The sequence below is a fragment of the Haemaphysalis longicornis genome, unplaced genomic scaffold (assembly GCF_048455015.1).
Source record: "Haemaphysalis longicornis isolate Haplotype H1 unplaced genomic scaffold, Haemaphysalis longicornis Haplotype H1 scaffold_1, whole genome shotgun sequence".
In the NCBI taxonomy this organism is placed as follows: domain Eukaryota; kingdom Metazoa; phylum Arthropoda; class Arachnida; order Ixodida; family Ixodidae; genus Haemaphysalis; species Haemaphysalis longicornis.
Genome location: NW_027526203.1, coordinates 152,460,646 through 152,479,762, shown reverse-complemented (window position 1 = coordinate 152,479,762; position 19,117 = coordinate 152,460,646). Strand labels below are relative to the sequence as shown.

Genomic DNA, 19,117 nt, shown 5'->3' with positions numbered 1-19,117 from the left:
GTACTATCTTGATCACAGTTAGGGTGAACACGGGAGCGCGTGTCATTCCGTGCGCTGGAGCCGTCTGTCGGCGTTCCGGGTAACTTCGCACGCATGCACAGTTCGTTTCCAACGACCCTATTTGATGCGCGTGCGAAGTTTCCCGGAAGGCCGACAGGCGGCTCCCGTGCATGTATAAAAATCTCTTAACTTTTGAGTGATAATTTCGCGCTTTGGTTTTAAATAATTAGCGTGCGGCGTGCAAGTAAACCATTGATCTAGCATCACCCTCGGTAGCTTAATTTCGGCAACTTTTGAGACTCGTCCCGCCCATGCGTATTGTCGTCAAACGACGCGCCATCGTGACCCGTCCGTTAGGGAACAACATGCATGAGCATTTGGCTACGTTAAGAGTTACCTTAACACTTGTAGCCCATGCTTCCTCTATCTGTAAAGCAGAATTAGCTATGATTTCTGGCTCGCGCCGCTGATTGCCTGAAACATTCGGCAGCGTATCGACCGCATACGTTTGGACGTAGACGTCGTCCGCAAAAGATGTCTCCAACAGACCATGTATTAAAATGTTCCACAACAGCGGACTAACGAATGATCCCAGAGGGCTGCCGATAGAGGCTGCCGCAGACACATCCCGTTTTCTCCGAAACACCACCCGGGGACCCGAATGAAATGGCGCGAGAAAACGGTACCAATTAGGTGGATAAGAGTGCTGACGTAGAAAATTCTAAACCACGCGATGCTAAACAAATATTTACTAACAAGCTTCACTGTATTCTGGACAACCGTTCCTTTGCCGACTGCATTTTTTTTGATTTCGCAAAAGCGTTTGATAAAGTACCGCACCAGTTACTTCTTCACAAACTAAGAAATATAGGTCTCGCCACCGGCATAATCAAATGGATTGAGTGCTTCCTCGTGCATCGCCAGCAATTTGTCATAGCCAATGACACCATTTCATCTTTAAGCCCGGTTATTTCAGGTGTACCCCAGGGCACCGTTCTGGGTCCACTACTTTTTCTCATCTACATCAATGATTTGCCTGAGTGTGTTTCATCATCAGTGCATTTATTCGCTGACGATTGTGTCATTTTTAGGAAGATTGATAATGATAATGACATATGCACACTTCAGTCCGACATCAATTCCATATCCCATTGGTGCAGTACATGGCCAATGACATTAAATACTAATAAATGCAAATCAATGCGAATTTCCCGTATCGCTACTAACCCGCACCCGTACTTACTTAATGGGAAATTCCTCGAAGCTGTTACTTCATATAAATACTTGGGCGTTCATATCACTGCTGACCTATCTTGGAATCTTCATATTGACTATATCACTAATAAAGCCAATCGAATGCTTGGCTATGTAAGACGTAATTTTCATTCCGCACCTTCTTCTGTAAAACTGCTCCTTTTCCAATCCCTTGTCCGTTCACAACTTGACTATGCTTCATCTATATGGGACCCATCTACTGAAGTACTGATTAACCAGCTAGAAATGATTCAGAATAACGCCGCACGATTTATTCTTTCTAACTACCAGCGAGCAGCCAGTGTCTCCAGAATGAAAACTAACTTGAATCTCCCATCTCTGACGTCACGACGAAAAATTGCACGTTTGTGCTTATTCCGTAAAATATATTCACACGACATGCTTCACAACGCACTACTTAGTCCCCCTTCATTCGTATCTTCTCGTTTAGACCATGCTTACAAAGTTGGTATTCCTACTTGCAACACTAAAACCTTTTCTCACTCTTTCATTCCACGTACCTCTAGGGACTGGAATCATCTTCCTTCTGATGTCGCTAAGATTAGCAACCCAGACTTGTTTCATTCCGCTGTGTGCAACATCATCACCTAGATTTGTCTATTGTCTGTAGCGATACAATGGTTCCTGCCAATCCCACTTGTTTTGCTGTTTTGCTTCTATTGTTTTTTTTTATGAGTCTTGCCAGGAACGCCAGAACTGACACGAAATTGCAACTGACCTCCTGTATTACTCCTTACAACATGTATACCTTAGCTACGTTTCTCACGTTGTAAAAGAATGATTACAACCTTATTTACTGTTTTACGTTTGTTTTAGAGGTGATATGTACTCGCAATGTGTTCGTTGTACTGCATTTTTCTTATTTCTTGTTATGTAATCACCCACTCCCCTCTTCAATGCAATTGCCTTGAGGGTATTCCAAATAAATAAATAAATAAAAAAAAGCGCCCTGAAAGTGAAAATAGATTAAAACAATGTAGCAGCTTTTTGCGCCGATCCTCAAGAGGGCACATCAAATTGCAAAGAGCCAATGTTGTACTTTTTAAACGAGTAATGCCAAATCGCGACGGGTGAAGCATATTTTTTCGCGCCACAAAAAAATATAATTGAGAATGTAGCAACCGCTCTGATAGCTTTCCAAACACCGGATTCATTACTATGGGTCTGTAGGACAGCGGACTCTCTGGAGGACGTCCAGGTTTTGGTAGAAAAACGACTCGCCCTTGCATCCACGTTTCCGGAAAGTGACCCAGGCGGAGAGGCGAATTGAAAAGAAGCAAAAAAAGGAAGGCTGAACCGTACAAAAGGCTTGTACCATTGATGGAGTCATCCTGTCTAACCCCGCCGCTGAAGGCAACTTGAAGGAGCGATCTATGGCTTCCACTTCCAACTCTGTAAACTCCTCGTCGTTCGTGCCGGCCGGGTACGGTGAGGACGCTAGAGCGCACTCCCGAGCATGGACTTCTGAAGGCGTGGTTGGGCCATCTTTCTTTATTTCAGCCGCTAACAGAACTTCAGCAGACTGTTCTGGTGACGCCATTAACGATCAGTCAAGGCATCATGAGGGATGAGAATGGCCAATCGAGCTTTTTGAAAAGCTCATTTGTGCGGTTCAGAAAATAAAAAGTTCCGTGTGTTTTCTTCACGAAATCTGCGTATGCCGGAATGTTTCTATTGGGTTATATTACATTTCTAACCTCTCAATGCCGTATAATATATGTCCGGACAAATGTGGCACTCTGCTGGGTAACGCTTCCTTTGGAAACACAGCCGCAAAGACGTGGAAGCCGAGCGCTGCCTGGCAATTTCCTGATACCACCAAGTCTTTGCTATGGGATACTGCTCAATCTTCGACTCGCAAGTGGCATAGATCTGCCGAAGATGCCGCAAAATTAAATGACCCAATATGAAGTCCAACGTGGAGGGGTCGTGAATGTCGCACCGAGACACCTGCTCCAACCACCGGTTTCTCTGAAACTCGGACAGCACGCAAAGTTGCCCAACCCGGGGTGAGGCTTCGGGTTTCCGGGAGGCGGTGCGAGTGCAAAAAGAAAACGCTGTATTCGTGGGAAAAAGAGGGTGGATGAATGACATCCCCCCCCCCCCCCACTTGACTTCCGCGCCACCTAGCGACTGGCAAAAGAAAGAAATGTCTTTCCAAGCTTGTGCGTAATTGGTGGAAAATGTGGGCTGGGAATTCGCCTCATTAACGACCGTCAAAGGGTGCGAAGCTAAGAACTCTAATATCTCTGTCTCTCGCGCATTCATCACGTTTCCCCGCCCCCCCTCTCAAAGGGCTCTTCGCATTAAACTCTCCAGTGATAATGACTCGTTGAACATTTGTCGCCAGGAGTACCTGGAAAATCTGGTCTAGAATGTGAGATATCGGAGTAGAGGGGCAGCGTTAACGGAAAATAACAGAAATGAAAAAGATCGAGATGACAATTAAACGGCCACAACGAACTGAGACACTAATACTGGAAAATGATCTAATGGGGCAGCCTCAACAGCACCAGTACCTTCTGATCAGTTGTTATCGCTATCTCATTTTTATTGTACGGTAGACCAGCAAGCGATCCAGACCTCGTGCAGGGGTCCCAGGCGGGCGCTATGTTAATGACAAAAGCATCGATATAATCCAACAAATTAGAAGTAGCGGCCCAAGTGTGGTCAAGATTCGCCTGTAGATATCTAAGTCCTTCTAAAGTAGCCATAAAGAGTGTTCAAGAAGAAGAAAAAACAGTGAACCAGAGAAGAAGAAGAAGCTGCTACTCTCTCACTGTAGTCTCCGCGCGCGCGCCAACGCGGAATCCCCCCGAAGAGATTAGAAGGCTGTTTCAACCGGTTACACTCGTTACAAACGTAACTTGCGTGCTGTGTAAGCGTGCAAGCCGCCGTATGTTGTTCTCTGGCACAGTTATTATAGACGTATAAGGACCATCACATTTCGCCGTTGAATAACCTAAAGCTGAAAATTTAAAGCACATCGGCACGTACAAATTTTTTGAGACCTCACAGGAGGTCCAGCGCATTTGAAGTTTCCATTTTTTCCTCAGAGTTAAAAACACAAACGGCGAGATTTCTACAATGTGTACCTTCGTGCCGAACCACTCCGAGAACACAGTGAGCTATCTGAACTCATCAGGGGAAATATGAAGGTTGTTCCGAGCGTTAATTTGTTTGAGCAGCATCGCGGCAACAATGGCTGGATCAACCCCGGAAATTCATAACTGAGGCTGACGGCGAAATGGCTTTCGAACTTCCACCGCAGATCTCGTGACTGGAGTCGCCGTAATAGCCTGCTCCAGATTGTCGAAATGCTGCCTCTCCTGAGATGTCACCCTGAGTCCCTGAAGTGAAGGCCTAAAAGTCACCGGCACCAGTCTGATATCTGAAGGATTCAAAGTGGACTTATCAGAGTCGCTATGTTACTTTCAGGATACGCCGAAGGGGACTTGAGCCAAAGGTAGATTGTGTGCTCCGGTCGGCCAATGCTACAGGAGACGACGGCCTCGAAGGAGCAGACGATGCCGGCACAGCCGGTGCCGACAGCACCGGTCGACGTATTACCTCCGCCAACAGCGGAGGTCGAACTTCGACGATCCCATCGGCCGACCTAGAAGGACCACCGTGCACCTCATTCAGTTCCCTGCGGAGGCTGAGAATCTGTAGCTCCTCCCACGCCTTTCCTGCACTCAAAGACATCACAAGGCGCTGCAGCTTAAAATACATCTCCATAACTTACTCCCACACCTGGCAGGGTACTTTGTTACGAGGCTCATTTAACAGGTTCAGAAGATTTTGGCCGAGCATAGACACATCCTCAGTAACCCCCCCTTCGAGCAGTGGAGGGCTTCCCTGGTCAGCCCGGACCCGGACATCCAGCTTAAACTGGTGACCCGAGCACGGACGGCCAGCCGAAGTCAAGGCATCCCGGACTAGGGACGCCTTCCACGGGGCGAGGCCGCACATCAGCCTCTGCTGGATAAATAAAAATATTTATTATCTCTCATTATATCTCAGAAGGCGAATCCCCACTAGCGGGGGGGTTGGCCTCCGCACACCCGTCTTGGAGATTAACCGCTGGAGCAGAGACACCTCCCGAATTGGGACCTGGGGGATTGTCTTGCAACACTGTCTCGGCAGCATCCACTGCTGCAATTAAGGAAGTGGCCTCCCCTTTGTTCACTTAAATGCATATCGAAGACACGGAAAGCGCAAGGAGCTAATGATTATCCATCTCACCTGGCCACTGCGTCCGGGATAATTCTTGTACTAAGGCCATATTCTCCCCCTTGATGGTCCTGGGAACACATTATTGCGTTATTATTGCCATAGCAACGCCGCTGCCATGTTGACCTTGAAGGTGTTACAATGCCTTGCAAAAATGCGATGGGGAGCAGCTTGCGTGGGGAAGAGGCGGTGCTCTCCTATCTCATGCCCGTTGGATTCAGCCCATCCCCGCTCCGCCCCCCGATTTCCACCCGGCAAACCTCGCTCTGCTACCTCCAACGGGCCAGCTCCGCTGCGACCGGCGCGCAGCCAGTGCAGCTACGCTACCCAGTGTACGCCGCTTGGGCAGTAACGACGCCAGCGTTAATATCACTTGAACAATTTATTCGCGTTACGTGCGCGAACGCGACGTGCGACGAGAAACACTGATGCCCAATACGGTTGCCTGTAAACAAACATAGCACACGCGCGACACAAGTCCTATCCTACAGCTCAGCTTCACGGCCTATGAACGAGGTTCTCACCTTCAGCTAACAGCGCTCAAACAGAATTCATGTGGTGATTCATCTTGGTGTTCTTGGCGTCCCTCTTGCAGCAACATAGTGCCCGAGAGAGCACACACGATAAATCTCCCACTACATGACACGCGCGTCGGCCTCGCCGCCTCGCCCGCCATGCGGCAGCAGCAGCTGCTGTGACTGTTTATGCAAATGAGCGACGACAGTAGGGCCAGAAAAAACGAAAAAAAAATGAAAGAAAGAGTGTTTCCCCAGCCCCACTACCTCTAGAAGTGCCATATGAGAACAGAAGCTGGAAAAACTAACATCGGCCTGACCTTACTACACCTGCAAGTTAAGAAAACGGAACGAACTCCCGGTCATACACAGGAAAATTGTAGGACCGAAGCGCAGGTTCCTCTTCTTCGCAGGAACACTGAATCGACTGAGCAAGACCGCTGCGCCTTTTATCGTTGGGACTTGGAACCGCAGGCGAGGCTGTTAGCAGACGCATCGATAGAGGCCGCCGGCGGGTCTGGGAACCTCATAGAGTAAGAAACTATACATATGGGGAACCTAGAGTTCCTGCATATCGCTTAGCGCAAGAGTTGCGCGTCTGATTGCCACATGCCGCGGGTTCCAGCTCGACAGGAACGCCCGCTTTCAGTGCTGCGCACAAAATCCCCAATACAGTCAGTGCTGCTCCTCTGAGCATCCGCGGTTGCGGAAGCAGCGGCCGCGGCGGCCGGTCAGCTGATAAGCAGCCGACTATCATGCGTGTTTTGCCCGCCGTGCTCCTCGCCACTCCTCCTCGCTGCTGCCGCTGGCGCGGCAGCACGGCGGCAGCTCCTACATGCGAGACGGGTGGCTTTCCCGCGCGAACTGGAACTCAAGATGGCGGAGGTACGCGCAACTCTGCTCCCCTAGGGGAGCTATATACAGGAACCTGCTCCCACACCTGCGTGACGCACGACCTCACTTACATGGACGGAAAGACTCGACCTACAACAGTTCCGCTGCTAAAAACGCACGCGCTCACCCAGGATGTCTTGTGAAGAGCAAAAATGACACATTCAAGTTATGCCTTAACTACCGATGGTGAACAAGACCTGTACCATCAAACACGACACGGCAATATCGTCGACCAATTATGCAATGCGGTCGACGTGGAAAAAAACATTCCTTGCTTACTCACTCCTCTGTGCCGGACCTGAAAACCAGGTGTTCCAAATTAAAGTAGACGTGCGTTTTATCTCAACATAAGGTCCTTACAGGTTATTCTGATATTTGGTTCTATGCGGCACCAGGAACGTTCCCAAGCATTCTTGGTACGATATGACTCATGTGGAACACGTGCCCTGTATATACGAACGACCTTGTCGTATTCGCCTGCGGCTTACAGGAATACTTTGCAGCACTAAAGTCGGTACATAAATGTCAGTCGAGGTTAACGCCGCAGTTTACAAGTTCTGCTTTGAAAAGTGCCGCCTGAAAAGTACCATGACTATGTAGGGCGCTATGTCGAGACGAAAGAAAGAAGCCTCAGCCAGGACAACCATTCGTTGGCCAGACAAAGGTTAGATTCTATTTCTTTTTTCACCCTTTGTTTTTTATTATTATTATTATTCTAAAAGCCCCATTGCACAGAACATTTGCAGTTCATGTTCATGAAGACACTGCGCACGCACAGGAGAGCTGCACAAACGCAACGCGAGGACTCTCCTTGTGCTCTTTGTGTCGCCTGCTCCAAATGAAGCAGCAATGGCTTCTGCTCGGCCAGCGGGGTCACGTCTTTGACGACAGGTAATTGCAAGAAGAAATGGGAAGAGTGACGTTGAAGGGGAGTGAAGTTCAAGAAGTAGAATGACGCTGAAAGAGAGAAGTGAGGCTGAAGAGGGAATTTAAAGAAAAAGGGGGAGGTGGATGACGCTGAAGAAGTGGGGTGAAGTTGAACAGGAGGAATGGCGTGAAGAGGAATAGCGTTGAAGAGGAGGGATGATGCGCAGGCGGAGCGAAGAAATTTGATGTGAAGTGGGTGCATGGTGATCACTGGGATGGTCAGAAAGGGTGCTCCTCTTCCAGAGCTCTTTGGCAGAGCGTCGCTGTTCAGCCCCGGCAGGCGGCTCGTGATCGGTGCTAGGAGCCAGAGCAGCGTCACCGTCGCCGCGCGAGGACATGCTGCTTTTGCATTCGCCGTCTCACGGGCAGCACCGAGACGTGGGTGGTTGAAGTCGTACCGGGGTGTCCGGCGGTTCCTGCCCGATGACGCCGGAGGGGCGTCGGCAGCTGCAGCGGCCCTCTGATGTGCCGGCGGCCGAGCGTTGTTGGTGGCCGTTGGGGCCTGGCTGTTGCTCCCGGACATTGCTTCACGGTTCCCGAGAGCTCTCCGCTGAGGACTTCGCCTGCTGGACTGGTAGTGAATCTGGGTTTGCAGTAAACTTTCCTTCTGCCAGTTGTAAAACGTCTGCGAGATTGCGGCGGGGGTGGCGGTGTTTCAGAGTTCACGGGGTTGGCGATACTGGCTGCTTCGTCGCGTTCCATCTCGTTGATGCGCATGGCACCACTGACGCTTCCGCGCGAGCCCCTTTCACGATGATGGCCCTGATGAATACGATGATGGTGATGTTGCTACAACAACTAGAAGATTTTGCGGCCCATCGTGAGCGCCGATATCATAGTGCGCGACCTACGGAAGACGTCAGCCACCTCAAACTTTTACATGCTGATGGGCAAAAAGGGGATGCTAAGATTTCTCGGACTTTGTGCGCACTACCGGCGCTAGGTTTAAAACTTGGCACGTGTCACAGTGCAGAAGCTTCGGAAGTGTTGTGAAGGCTCAAGAGAATAGCTGATGGTGTTGAGGGTGGCAATTCACCAGGTCAAATCAAATCAAGCCAAACCTTTATTTTCAATATCAACAACTGCAATCGTTTTCGATGTTAGTGAGCACAATCATAATGCCGTAGCTCAGCTTGACTAGGAGAGTGCACCGTATACAAGGCAAGTGTATTGGACGCATGAGACACATAAATGCTGACGAGTTCGCGAGTAAATTTCATATAACTATAAATCTACAGTGCAAACAAACAGACTATGCATATACAAAGAAACACATCGGCATACTCAAGTTTAATTGATACAAAAATGAAACACTCTTTGAAAATAAATCTGCGCGTGGGTTTCGCTAACGATGAAAAAAAAATGGAAAAGGAAAAGGGTTGGTTTCGCTAACGATGAAAAAAAAAATGGAAAAGGAAAAGGGTTATACACGAGTAATTGTTTATCAATGTTTCTAAACCACCTGACGTGCTCAGTAACTGAGGTAGGTGATAACGCAACCTCTGGCCACCGTAATTTGTCGGAGAATAGGGGTCATTCTAAATGTCATTATTACGCGTAGGCTAGTTTTTTTTAAACTTAAAATCGCGAAATTGTTCAGGTATGTGTTGTTAAAAGTAAAGTGCACCTTAGCTCGATTACAGTTTCTTAGGTACTCTGACGTTTTCTTCGCATGTCTGAACAGTTTTTCACACAGGCCGGCTCCGTATTTTTTAACTGACGTTCAATCAGGCGCCACTTATTTAAAGCAACGGCTCTTTAAATACCACCTTTGTTACCCAAGAATCCTATATTATCTAACAACTAAGGTTAATATTTGCTTTGTTCGGGCAGAGAAATCGTGCTCTCTTCGCAGCAGAAGCGGCTTTGAATGACTGCAGCCACTTATTTTCGGTGTGTGTGTGTGCGTGTGCGTGCGCGTGCACCGGTGCGTGCGTGCGTGCGCGTGTGCTTGCGTGCGTGCGCGTGTGCTTGCCTGCCAGTCTGCCTGCCTGCCTGCCTGCCAGCCTGTCTGTCTGTCTGTCTGTGTGCCTGCCTGCCTGCCTGCCTGCCTGCCTCCTGCCTGCCTGTCTGTCTGTCTGTCTGTCTTAGGGGGGGGAGCCACCATTTGTGTAATCGCGCAAAGAATGCCGGAGGTGGCTGAGCCCATTCTTTTGAAAGCCGTGAGGGCTGAAAGCCTCGCCACCCCCCTACCCTGTGACCCTCCGCCCTTCCGAAGCCGCGGTCTCTGCGAAACACAGGTGCTTGACAAAAGCCATCCTCTCTCTTTTTTGGAAGGAAGCAGAAAAGAAAGCATTTGTACCAGCTCAGCCGCGGCAGCCGAGGGAGCTCGCGCCGCCGGAGGAGTGCACCGCATGCCTGCTGATCCTGCGTGGCAGAGTCGAGCTCGCTGCTGTCGGCTCGGTGTCTGGATTCCAACCGCCAGCCGCGTGACTCGTGCCTCGTGGCTCGCGGGTCACCAATTATGAAGGGGGCGTGAGAAGAGGTCCCGCCTTCGTTTATTGAGGAGGGCCGAGAGGTTATCAGAAGGCGAACAGCGGCGGCGACGGGCGAGCCATCGCGCCGGTGCTGATCCTGCGTTGCAGAGTCGAGCTCGGCGCTGTCGGCTCGGTGTCTGGATTCCAACCGCCAGCCGCATGACTCGTGCTTCGTGGCTCGCGGCTCGGGACAGGATCTGCAGGCGCGCGGTGCTCTGCTCCGGCGGCGCGAGCTCCCACGGCTGCCGCGGCTGAGCTGCTACACATTAAACGTGCTTCAAACCTCTTGCACTGCGGGCCTGGGGTCGTGAATTTCGGAGCATATCGCAGTGCATGAAATTCCCTGTGACACAAATAACGTAGGCTCGGCCCTGTTCCTCGTGGAAACGCATAACGGCTGCCAGAAATATTCGATCACGACCACTTCACTGTTAAGCTTGCTAATCGAGTTCGGGAGCAGAAATGTGTAGTCACCCGAACTCGATTAGCAAGTGGATCCCTCTTGAGATCAAGAGGGATCCACAGTTCCCTTTTTAGAGACTAGGATTGACGCCCCCCTCTCGTGGCAAGGGCGGCTCCTTGTTACGTCTTTCTCGGTTCCAACCCGCTCACTTCTCGAAATCCGCCTATTTTCTGCTAGCACCACACTTTTCAGCACCACCCCATCAATGAAGCTGCTCGGGAACAGCGTCGCTGGATAAATGGTAACGGCGAGTTACCTCTCCTCAGAAACTCGCCGCCCTCTTTGTGCAAGTGACCACGGCTTTTGTAACTTCTGCTCACGTTCCTTCTGCTTTCTCACCTTCTACTCAGAGACTCCTTGTGTTATTTTATGATGGCAACACGCCTTTTCTCTTTCCCTCTAAGTCCTCTCTTCACCCTTCGCGTTTGAATGAACGAGCGATTAGACGCTTTGACTATGGAACCGCACGACACGCTGGCTTGACCTTGGATAAGCTTGAAGGTCAGGTTGACGCTACGAGGAAGGAGCCGTTTCTGTGTTTGCACCTGGAGCAATTTAGCTTTCTCTCTGCAAAGACTGATTGGCGACTACATACTTGCACGTCTCTCAACCTATTTCTTTAATAATTCGCAAAATCAAATTATACAGACCGTTCCGCCAAAGCTTACATAAAGCAGTATCGGAATGATCGGTGAATTGTTTCACTGCTTTTCAGCCTTCGCGAGGCTGAAAAGCAGTGATCTCAATACCAGCCACCGCTAGGGCCGCGGTGGCTGGTACTGAGATGACGGCGAAAAACAAAAACTGTTATAAGAACACGGCGCATCTTAAAGAGGTCGAAATGTATTCGGAGTCCACTAGTGTCCACTAGTCCCATTACAAGCCCATTATCAGCTTCCCCGCGTAAACACCCCCTGCCCCCCTCCCCCCAAAAGGAAACTTGAAATTTTGGTTCTGATTAAAACCGGCCCTCTGTGAAACAAAGCTTCACGTCAGTCATGTGGCGCAGCCTAATTTATAATGTTCACCAAACCGAGGGTAGTGTTCTTGTAATAACACACGCAAGGCAGAACATGCCATGTGTATCTGTGTGACGTTTTTATGCTCCTAACACGCTTTTTAAAGCAAAGCTTTAATAACCTAATCGATCTGAGTTTTGCCGTCGCCACCAATTTGACCATCGTTTGACTGCAGCCACGCCGTAGACTTGGCAACGTATCACGTGACTCGCCGCGCCAATCTCCGTTCCGTCGCGTGCGCTACCCGCTACCGCTGCACCCGGGTTGGCGCATGCGCTCTCCGCTGCTAGGTCGTTTCCTGACCCCGTAACTCGGAGCGCCTGGCTGTCTTCTCTGAGCGTTACGCTGGAGGGGAGGCTTTAAGCCGTCGTCGGCAAGCGGCGCCTGACCACCCAACGGATATCGCCCGGCAAGCTTCTTCAGTGGAGAGGGTCGGATTTCTAATCGCGCGACGCTTGCGTCAGAGACTGAGGTAGAGCGAGCCATTTGGCTTTCAAAACGCCGGAAGCGGGACCACAACAAAAAGCACAGCCGTGAGACCTGGCTTAACGATGACTTCATACCTAAGTATAATAACTGCGGATAAATCAAAGGTTAACCAAGTGAAACCACGACTTAACCAGGCTAAACTAAGCTTTCGCTTTCAATATCCAGGATAAACGTAGCTAAGCCGGAGATATTTTTTGGGGCGAAGCCCCTTAGGAGCTTGGGCCGTCGGCATCTCATGTTTCTGTCGTAACCGTCGTGTCATGTAGTCACCGTACTAAAACGCGGAATACTCATGTACGCATCGTTCTAGAACGTAACTCGTACTAAAAAAAAACCGCGACACTCGTTTACGTCTCGCGCAGGAACGCTTCGTAACGCGTACTAAAGAAACACGGAGACACTCGCTTACGCCTCGCGAGAGAACGCTTCGTGCTTCAAAGATACGAGACTTTCACAGCAAAGCTGTATACCTCCACCCCAGATCAGTTTCATCTCTGTTAGCAAGAAGGTCAAGCCGCCAAGAATACACTTATACACTGCATATTTCGCCCCTCCCCATGATTCACGTTATTAGAGATGGCCCGAGATTTTGTTTCATTTCGTCTCTCCATCGAGTCAATTGCCTTCCCCAACTTTAAGTGCCAATCTCTCAGTAGGCAATAAGGTATCCGTATGGTTCACCTGTTTTGAGGTGGTGGTGGTGGTGGCCCGAAAAATGGCGCATACCCCCTTAAGTTGTAAGTTTTCCGCATATGTGCCGGACCCAAGCCCACTTCTTTCTTTTTTACAAAGTCTTAGGCGATCCATCTGAACACCGTTTCGCAGTTCACTGTTCATATTGTCATGAATCTTAGTTCGGGATGATATCAAGAATAAAAATCCAGCGGGGAATGGCCGCATTATTCCTCCTCACGTTTCAGGAACTTTATGCGCTAAGAAGTTATCCTGGGTAGAACATTTCTATTTCTTACTTTGCGATCTACTCGCATGGGTCAACGTGCTCCTACGCTCCATTGCCCGTTTCTTTGACCTAGAAGGTAGCATTCCGAGATGAAACAACGCAAAACATTTATTCAATTCATCACTATCTGTAACGTCTGTGACGCGCGGTAACTTCTTGGAACTAACAGGCATCTGCTCTTCGTCCAAAGATAGATTTATCTCTCCGTCACTGAAGCTCATTTTTAGGGGCGAACACCTGAGGGGCTCAGGCTGTCGGCGTCTCTTGTCGACTCATGTAGCAACGGTACTAAAACAATGGGACACTCGTTTCCCAACTCCTCGTGCAAGAATGTTTCATTCCCATGGAAAAAAACGCGTACTAAAAGGAACATGCTGGGACACTCGTATTCCAATGCCTCGCCAGATACGCGCCAGCAGTATGGCAAGAGCGAGACTCACAATCTTCGAATACACTTATACACTGCATTATTCACCCCTCCCTAGGTTTCATGTTATTGCAGATTGGCCGGGATTTTTTTTCTTCTGCAGAAGACGAGTCATTGTCGGTGCCATGGCGGTGCTGTCCTTGGCATGCTGCGCCTTCACTGCCTGGCAAATGTACGGCACCCGGTTTACGCCTTTCATCGTTCATCTCACCGATACGTTGGAGTAAGTATCCTTGCTTTACATACGGACCACATCCTGCCGAAGGCGGCTGCTTTTGGGCACGAGGTTTCGAGGAGCATTTGTAACAGCAAAGCTCTTTAGGCAGAGCTTTGTCCGTCCGTCGTACCAAACAACAGTTAAACCTCAAGAAAAAAATGTTATTACGGAGGTCCGGGGAATCGAACCCCGGTGCTTCACGCCGTGAAACCGGCAACCGATTCACTGGGCCACCCCAAAAAGGGTACTGGGTTAGCAACGGCAGGGAAAAACACATGTGCAGCCAATTAGAACGAAAACGAACGCCCCCCTTGGTGGGAATGGAATCTGGGTCCCTAGCGGTATGAAACCGGCGTCTATCCGATTAAGCTACCATCGCATTTCGCGCACAGCATTTCCTTTGGGTTCATAGTACGGGTGTTGGACTTGGCCCCGGGTTGTATAGCGCGTGCTAACGCGGTCCACTTTGGGAGAGATGTGGAAGCTTGCGGACGAAACAATCAGGGCCTGCCAGTAATGAAGGTTCTTTCAGCGGCAAAGTCTAAAATAAATGTGAGGTGCCACAGCCGTGTCTCCGTCTAAGGTGGATGGGGCACCTGGTCTGCTCTTTCTCCAGCATTGCACCACTAGTGCAAGCTGCACCAATTTTTATTGATAGTTTTGTGAAGAGCGTTGTCTTAGAGCAGCTTTTTGAGTGGGTTTCATTTCAACGTCGGCTTAAATAAGCTTACTATTAACCCCATTCTGAATGTGATCGACGAAACTTGGGAAGAAGTCATACCGTTATTTTTTTATACGAAGTGATGTAGGAGGAGAGAGCAGAAGAGTTAATTAGCTTTTCTTGACGGTAGTCCCTGTTCTCCACAGATGCAGTAATTATTCAAAAAGGCACACAGCATGGCCAACGCGGCAAAAAAGAGAAATACGCTATACGCCATAGGCTTCTGTAAAAAAAAGCAAAAAAGAAAAAGAAAGAGGAAATGAACGCCGGCATTGGACTCCTTTTTTTCACACCGGAATGCAAGGTGGGATAGTAGAACAGCTCACTACAGCTCATAGAAAAAAAACGCGACATTTATGAAACACTTTGTTTTTACGCGGCACGTTTTTTGCCCTGCCTTCTCTTCTCACTTCATTTTACTTTGGAAGGCCAATTATCATTTACTTTCAGATATGTTGGGGTGAGTGAGTGAAAGCCTTTTATTAACACAAGGAGGGCCCAGGGGCCGGAAGGGGGAGAAGGGGGGAGCGGGGAGAGGAGAGGTGGTCACGAGGTGATGTTGGGGTGAAATAGTTTTTGCGCACGTGTTTCAGGCCTCTGAATTCCTAATTGATAACAAGGGTTACACTGCTTGTGCCTTATGTTACGAGCGCGTTCCTGTCAAAAGTGATACTTTGTGCTTATTTTATTAAGTTGAGAAACACATAAAGATGCGTCTGGTGTCCCGTGCTTCATGATGATACGAAGGCTGTGCAGCCTTTCCCTTGTGCCTAAACTGATTCTGCTTTTCCATGATCTTGCTCATTTTCAATTTCAGGGACTATGTGTACATGCTGACTGACGTGTACATGCTTCCCACCTATCACGCTGCGTGTTATTTTGGCGGCAGCATCACGTTTTTCGCGGTGCAAAAGTACAAGAACGAAAAGATATCGAAGGTAAGTTTCAGATTTAAGCGTAGCTTGATGCAGCCTATTTGGTTAAATTAACGAATTTTAATAGCGTTTAGACAGCCAAGCTGTTTAGCAAGTTGTAATTTTTCGTGGCCGCAGTTACAAATACCAAGAAATTTCCCAGCGCGCGCACGTGAGCACGGGCCTAGCGGAGACCACCAGACATTGAACAAAACCAAGAAAATGCCTAGCGGTCTTGTGCGCGTACCTCGCTACGACCGCCCAGCGTCCCCGGCGCACGTTTGTCAACCCAAGCACACCCACTTAGGCAGATAATTTCTCAAGATTGGCCAAAAAAAAAAAAAAACTCCAGAATTCGCCGTAATTGTGGTAACACTTGCTCGGAAGGAGAAAGACTCCAGCGTTTGCCGTTTCAACGAGAAAGACGTGCCATAGCGTATACCCCCTTAAAAAAAATGAAGGAAGCTGGCACTTATAGCAACAATGGTGAAATAAAGGTCGCTGCGGAAGCGAAGAAGAAGCAAACCGTCTCAAATCGTGGAAGTAAACGGTCGTGATTGTCGTGACGGTGCGTACAGCTTCGCTACCATCAAGTCTTGGACGTTAGTGTGAGCTTCCTTAGTTTTTTTTTATTGGTTGAAAACGTTTTCTAGGAAATGGAGCCAGGTACTAGTATTTTGTATTTACATGCGCTTTCCTGATGATTTTCCTGAGGAAGCACCGCAACTGCAGCGGTGCTGCCTCACTAATCAGGATTTGTAGGGCTGAATTGGTAGTACTTAAAATTGATGCGGTGATGCTCATTTTCATCCCTTTGAATTTTTTAGTATAACTGAACTACTTGTGCGGCTTTCCAGTTGTATATTAGTATTCCTGGCACTATATTCTGCGCATAAAGAAAAACCTATTTTCACACCTAAGTGTTCCGTTAAGCTGTCTTGATGTGGGAAAGACCCTCGGAACAATTGGATAATGCAAGACAGAAAAGCCGGATCTTGTGGAGGGGGGTCGCAGCAGAAATACGGTACCAGTGGGTACCAATGGGCTTACAGCCTTCTTGATGCTGCATGTACAACACGGACTCTTCTTCCTATTCCCACGAGCTTGAGTGCTCTGTCCGAAAGCAGGCACAGAGGCTAAGAGGCTCCCAGTGACTAAACCATTTTACAGTATACCAAGCTCACCGAGGGCGGAATATATCTCCCCATATGCAAACGGGCTTCGCAGGGTAAAGAGGCGGCATTGTGGGTGGCTGCCCTCGTATGCGGTGCGACCTGCGTTATCTACCGGTACGATTGGACGGCTGGTGGAAAGCAGCACAGCGACATCGCGAAGATATCGCTAGCCTTCTGGGACCGAATCATCTGGGCAGGAGCCCTGGGCGCTCTGACGTTTCTCTGCGCTTCCGGAAGGGGCGGTGAGCGATGCCTTTCACGGAGCTTCATCTTTTCCACAAAACACGCGATGGTTCAATAGATAAAAGTACTCTACCGTTGGCTACCTGGTGGAGGTTAGTGTGGCGCACCTGGAAAACGAGGTACTGCATTTCGTTCGCTCAAAGCAGATTGCCGCACGAACATAACCTGAGAAGTTTTTGGATGCTAGCACGTGTACAAAACCGTGCCTCCATGACAACCATAATTCGGCTATCGGTAAGGTATTACGTATAGAAGCCGTTGTTGCGACTGGTGCGCAGTGACTGGCCCACACTTTCATTCGCGCAGGCGGTTCTTGCACGCTACCTCGCCAGTAAATCGTGTTATCACAATACCTATCAAGAGGCACTCCCAGATACTTGGTGGGCCTAGTTGTCCACACTTCGCAGACGCAAGGTGTGCCTCGCCATTGCCCTGCCACGTCTCTGTGCATTTACTCAAATTTTAACTTTCGCCTGCGGTTTCTCAATATCGCGTCGTGCTAGAGTAAACATTGCGCCCGTACAGCGGACGAGTCGTGCCTTTGCAAACTTAAAATGACCGAGAGAATACGTTGTGGCCTTCGTTACAGAGATGTACTGGGATCTGCAGGAGTGATTTCATCCCACTAATTGCAGGACTACCCGGGTGTCAAACCGGAACGCAACTGAACCAGAAACCGGAAGCAAACCGGTATTTTTGCCGTAATTGAACCCGAACAAGATCCGTTATTTTCTGAAACCGATGAACCCGAACCAGTACAGAACCGGAAAGAAGTTACAGTGACATCTGCGTGTAGGTCTTGATAGCGTTTCTTTAACGGCGAAGTAGCGTTTTCGAACTGAGTTGCGAAGTCATTTCTGCTTTCCAAACAATTAAGGTCCACCAAGAGAGAGAGTAAGACTAACGTCCATGGTTTCAAATTGCCGTAACACAGGAATGACAGACGTACGCTTGTGTGGGTTATGATGTGGGTGTGAAAGGTTGCGGCTGTTTGGTGTTGGTCAGTTTAAGTGAGGACGCAACACTCTGAATTGTTCAAAGTGCGTATTCGCTGATGTCGTGGTCGGTCTGAACATTTCGGTTTTTGCTCGGAGACATACAGTGATAATTATTGCGAGATTTCTCTGAGGGTTTCCAGACGTGCATAGCCTCGGGTGCCGTAGCTCGGTCCTTGACATATCAGTCGGCTCAGTCTGATCTTCAGGGGCGACCTATTCAAAGCTGCAACCAATTTCTTCACAGAAGTAGCATTTGTAATGTTTGAGCGGTTCTCCCCTGAGCATACCCTTGGACATGTTGTGTGGAAGACGGTGCATGGTTTTCGCATTTCGCACAGTTTTAGGTTGATTTTGGATGTTTTATGCCAAACATATTCCCCGTATAGAAGTCAGAATATAGCGGTTTGTATGCTGCGCAGACGTAGATTCTTCAGCTTTGAGGGCCTCTTATGGTACGCGAAGGATCATGCTCCTAGACACAGGAAGAGGAGACGTTCTCCCTATTTTTCGAAAAGTGCAGTGTGGCAGTCGTGGCGTCAAGGAGCATGGTATGTCAGTTGTGCTTCGTGATCAGCGGCCTCAATTCTTTCCAGACCCACGCGTCGGGTTGTCCATGTAATTTGAACTTCCTTCATTGTGGATGGGAGAATCTTCCCGAAGAGTTTATTTCGTCTCTACTGTTGTTTTTAATGGTGTACGGAAAGTAGCTAATGATGTTTGTGCTTCTATTTGATAGTTTCGCTAGTCGGATTGCCAAGAGGATGGCCCCAATTTCCGCTTCTCATGTTCCTGTGGCCGGGGGGGGGGGGGGCAGGGTGTGAGGGAAACCCCCACAGGTTTTTTTAGGAATTCAGTGGCGACTGGTACTTGCCCCAGTGCAAATAACTAGACAAGGGCGTTTTTAAACAACAGCGCAAAACATATATTCGCGAACAAAACCACATGCAGCTGATTACAATTAAAACCCACGCCATAATCCCATAATGCTAAAGAATACCAAACCTAAAGAAAATAGGAATTTCCCACCAAACGTCCGCCTTGTCTAGGCGGTGTCCGCAGGGCGTTGTGGGTCTGGCGACCATGCGAGGCGAGATGCGAAGGGGATACGATGAAGGCGTAGCGCGTGCCAGAATGTCGACGAGGAAGACGCACCGTTATCGTCGAATACC

At 49.1% G+C, this 19,117-nt stretch overlaps 1 protein-coding gene across 4 annotated transcripts in view; it reads left to right on the top strand.

The window, feature by feature from the left end:
* LOC144137997 (nose resistant to fluoxetine protein 6-like) overlaps window positions 1-19,117 on the top strand; it is a 168,539-nt gene that overhangs the window by 120,747 nt on the left and 28,675 nt on the right. For 3 of the 4 annotated variants that reach the window (XR_013315796.1, XR_013315798.1, XM_077670035.1), the window contains exons 11-13: window positions 13,784-13,903; window positions 15,436-15,556; window positions 16,760-16,949. Coding sequence is in view for 2 of the 4 variants with exons in the window: in XM_077670035.1 (XP_077526161.1) it covers window positions 13,784-13,903; window positions 15,436-15,556; window positions 16,760-16,949 (431 nt within the window). In the remaining 2 variants the exon portion in view is untranslated. The remainder of the gene's footprint in view (window positions 1-13,783; window positions 13,904-15,435; window positions 15,557-16,759; window positions 16,950-19,117) is intronic. The other variant, XM_077670043.1, reaches the window with a different exon arrangement.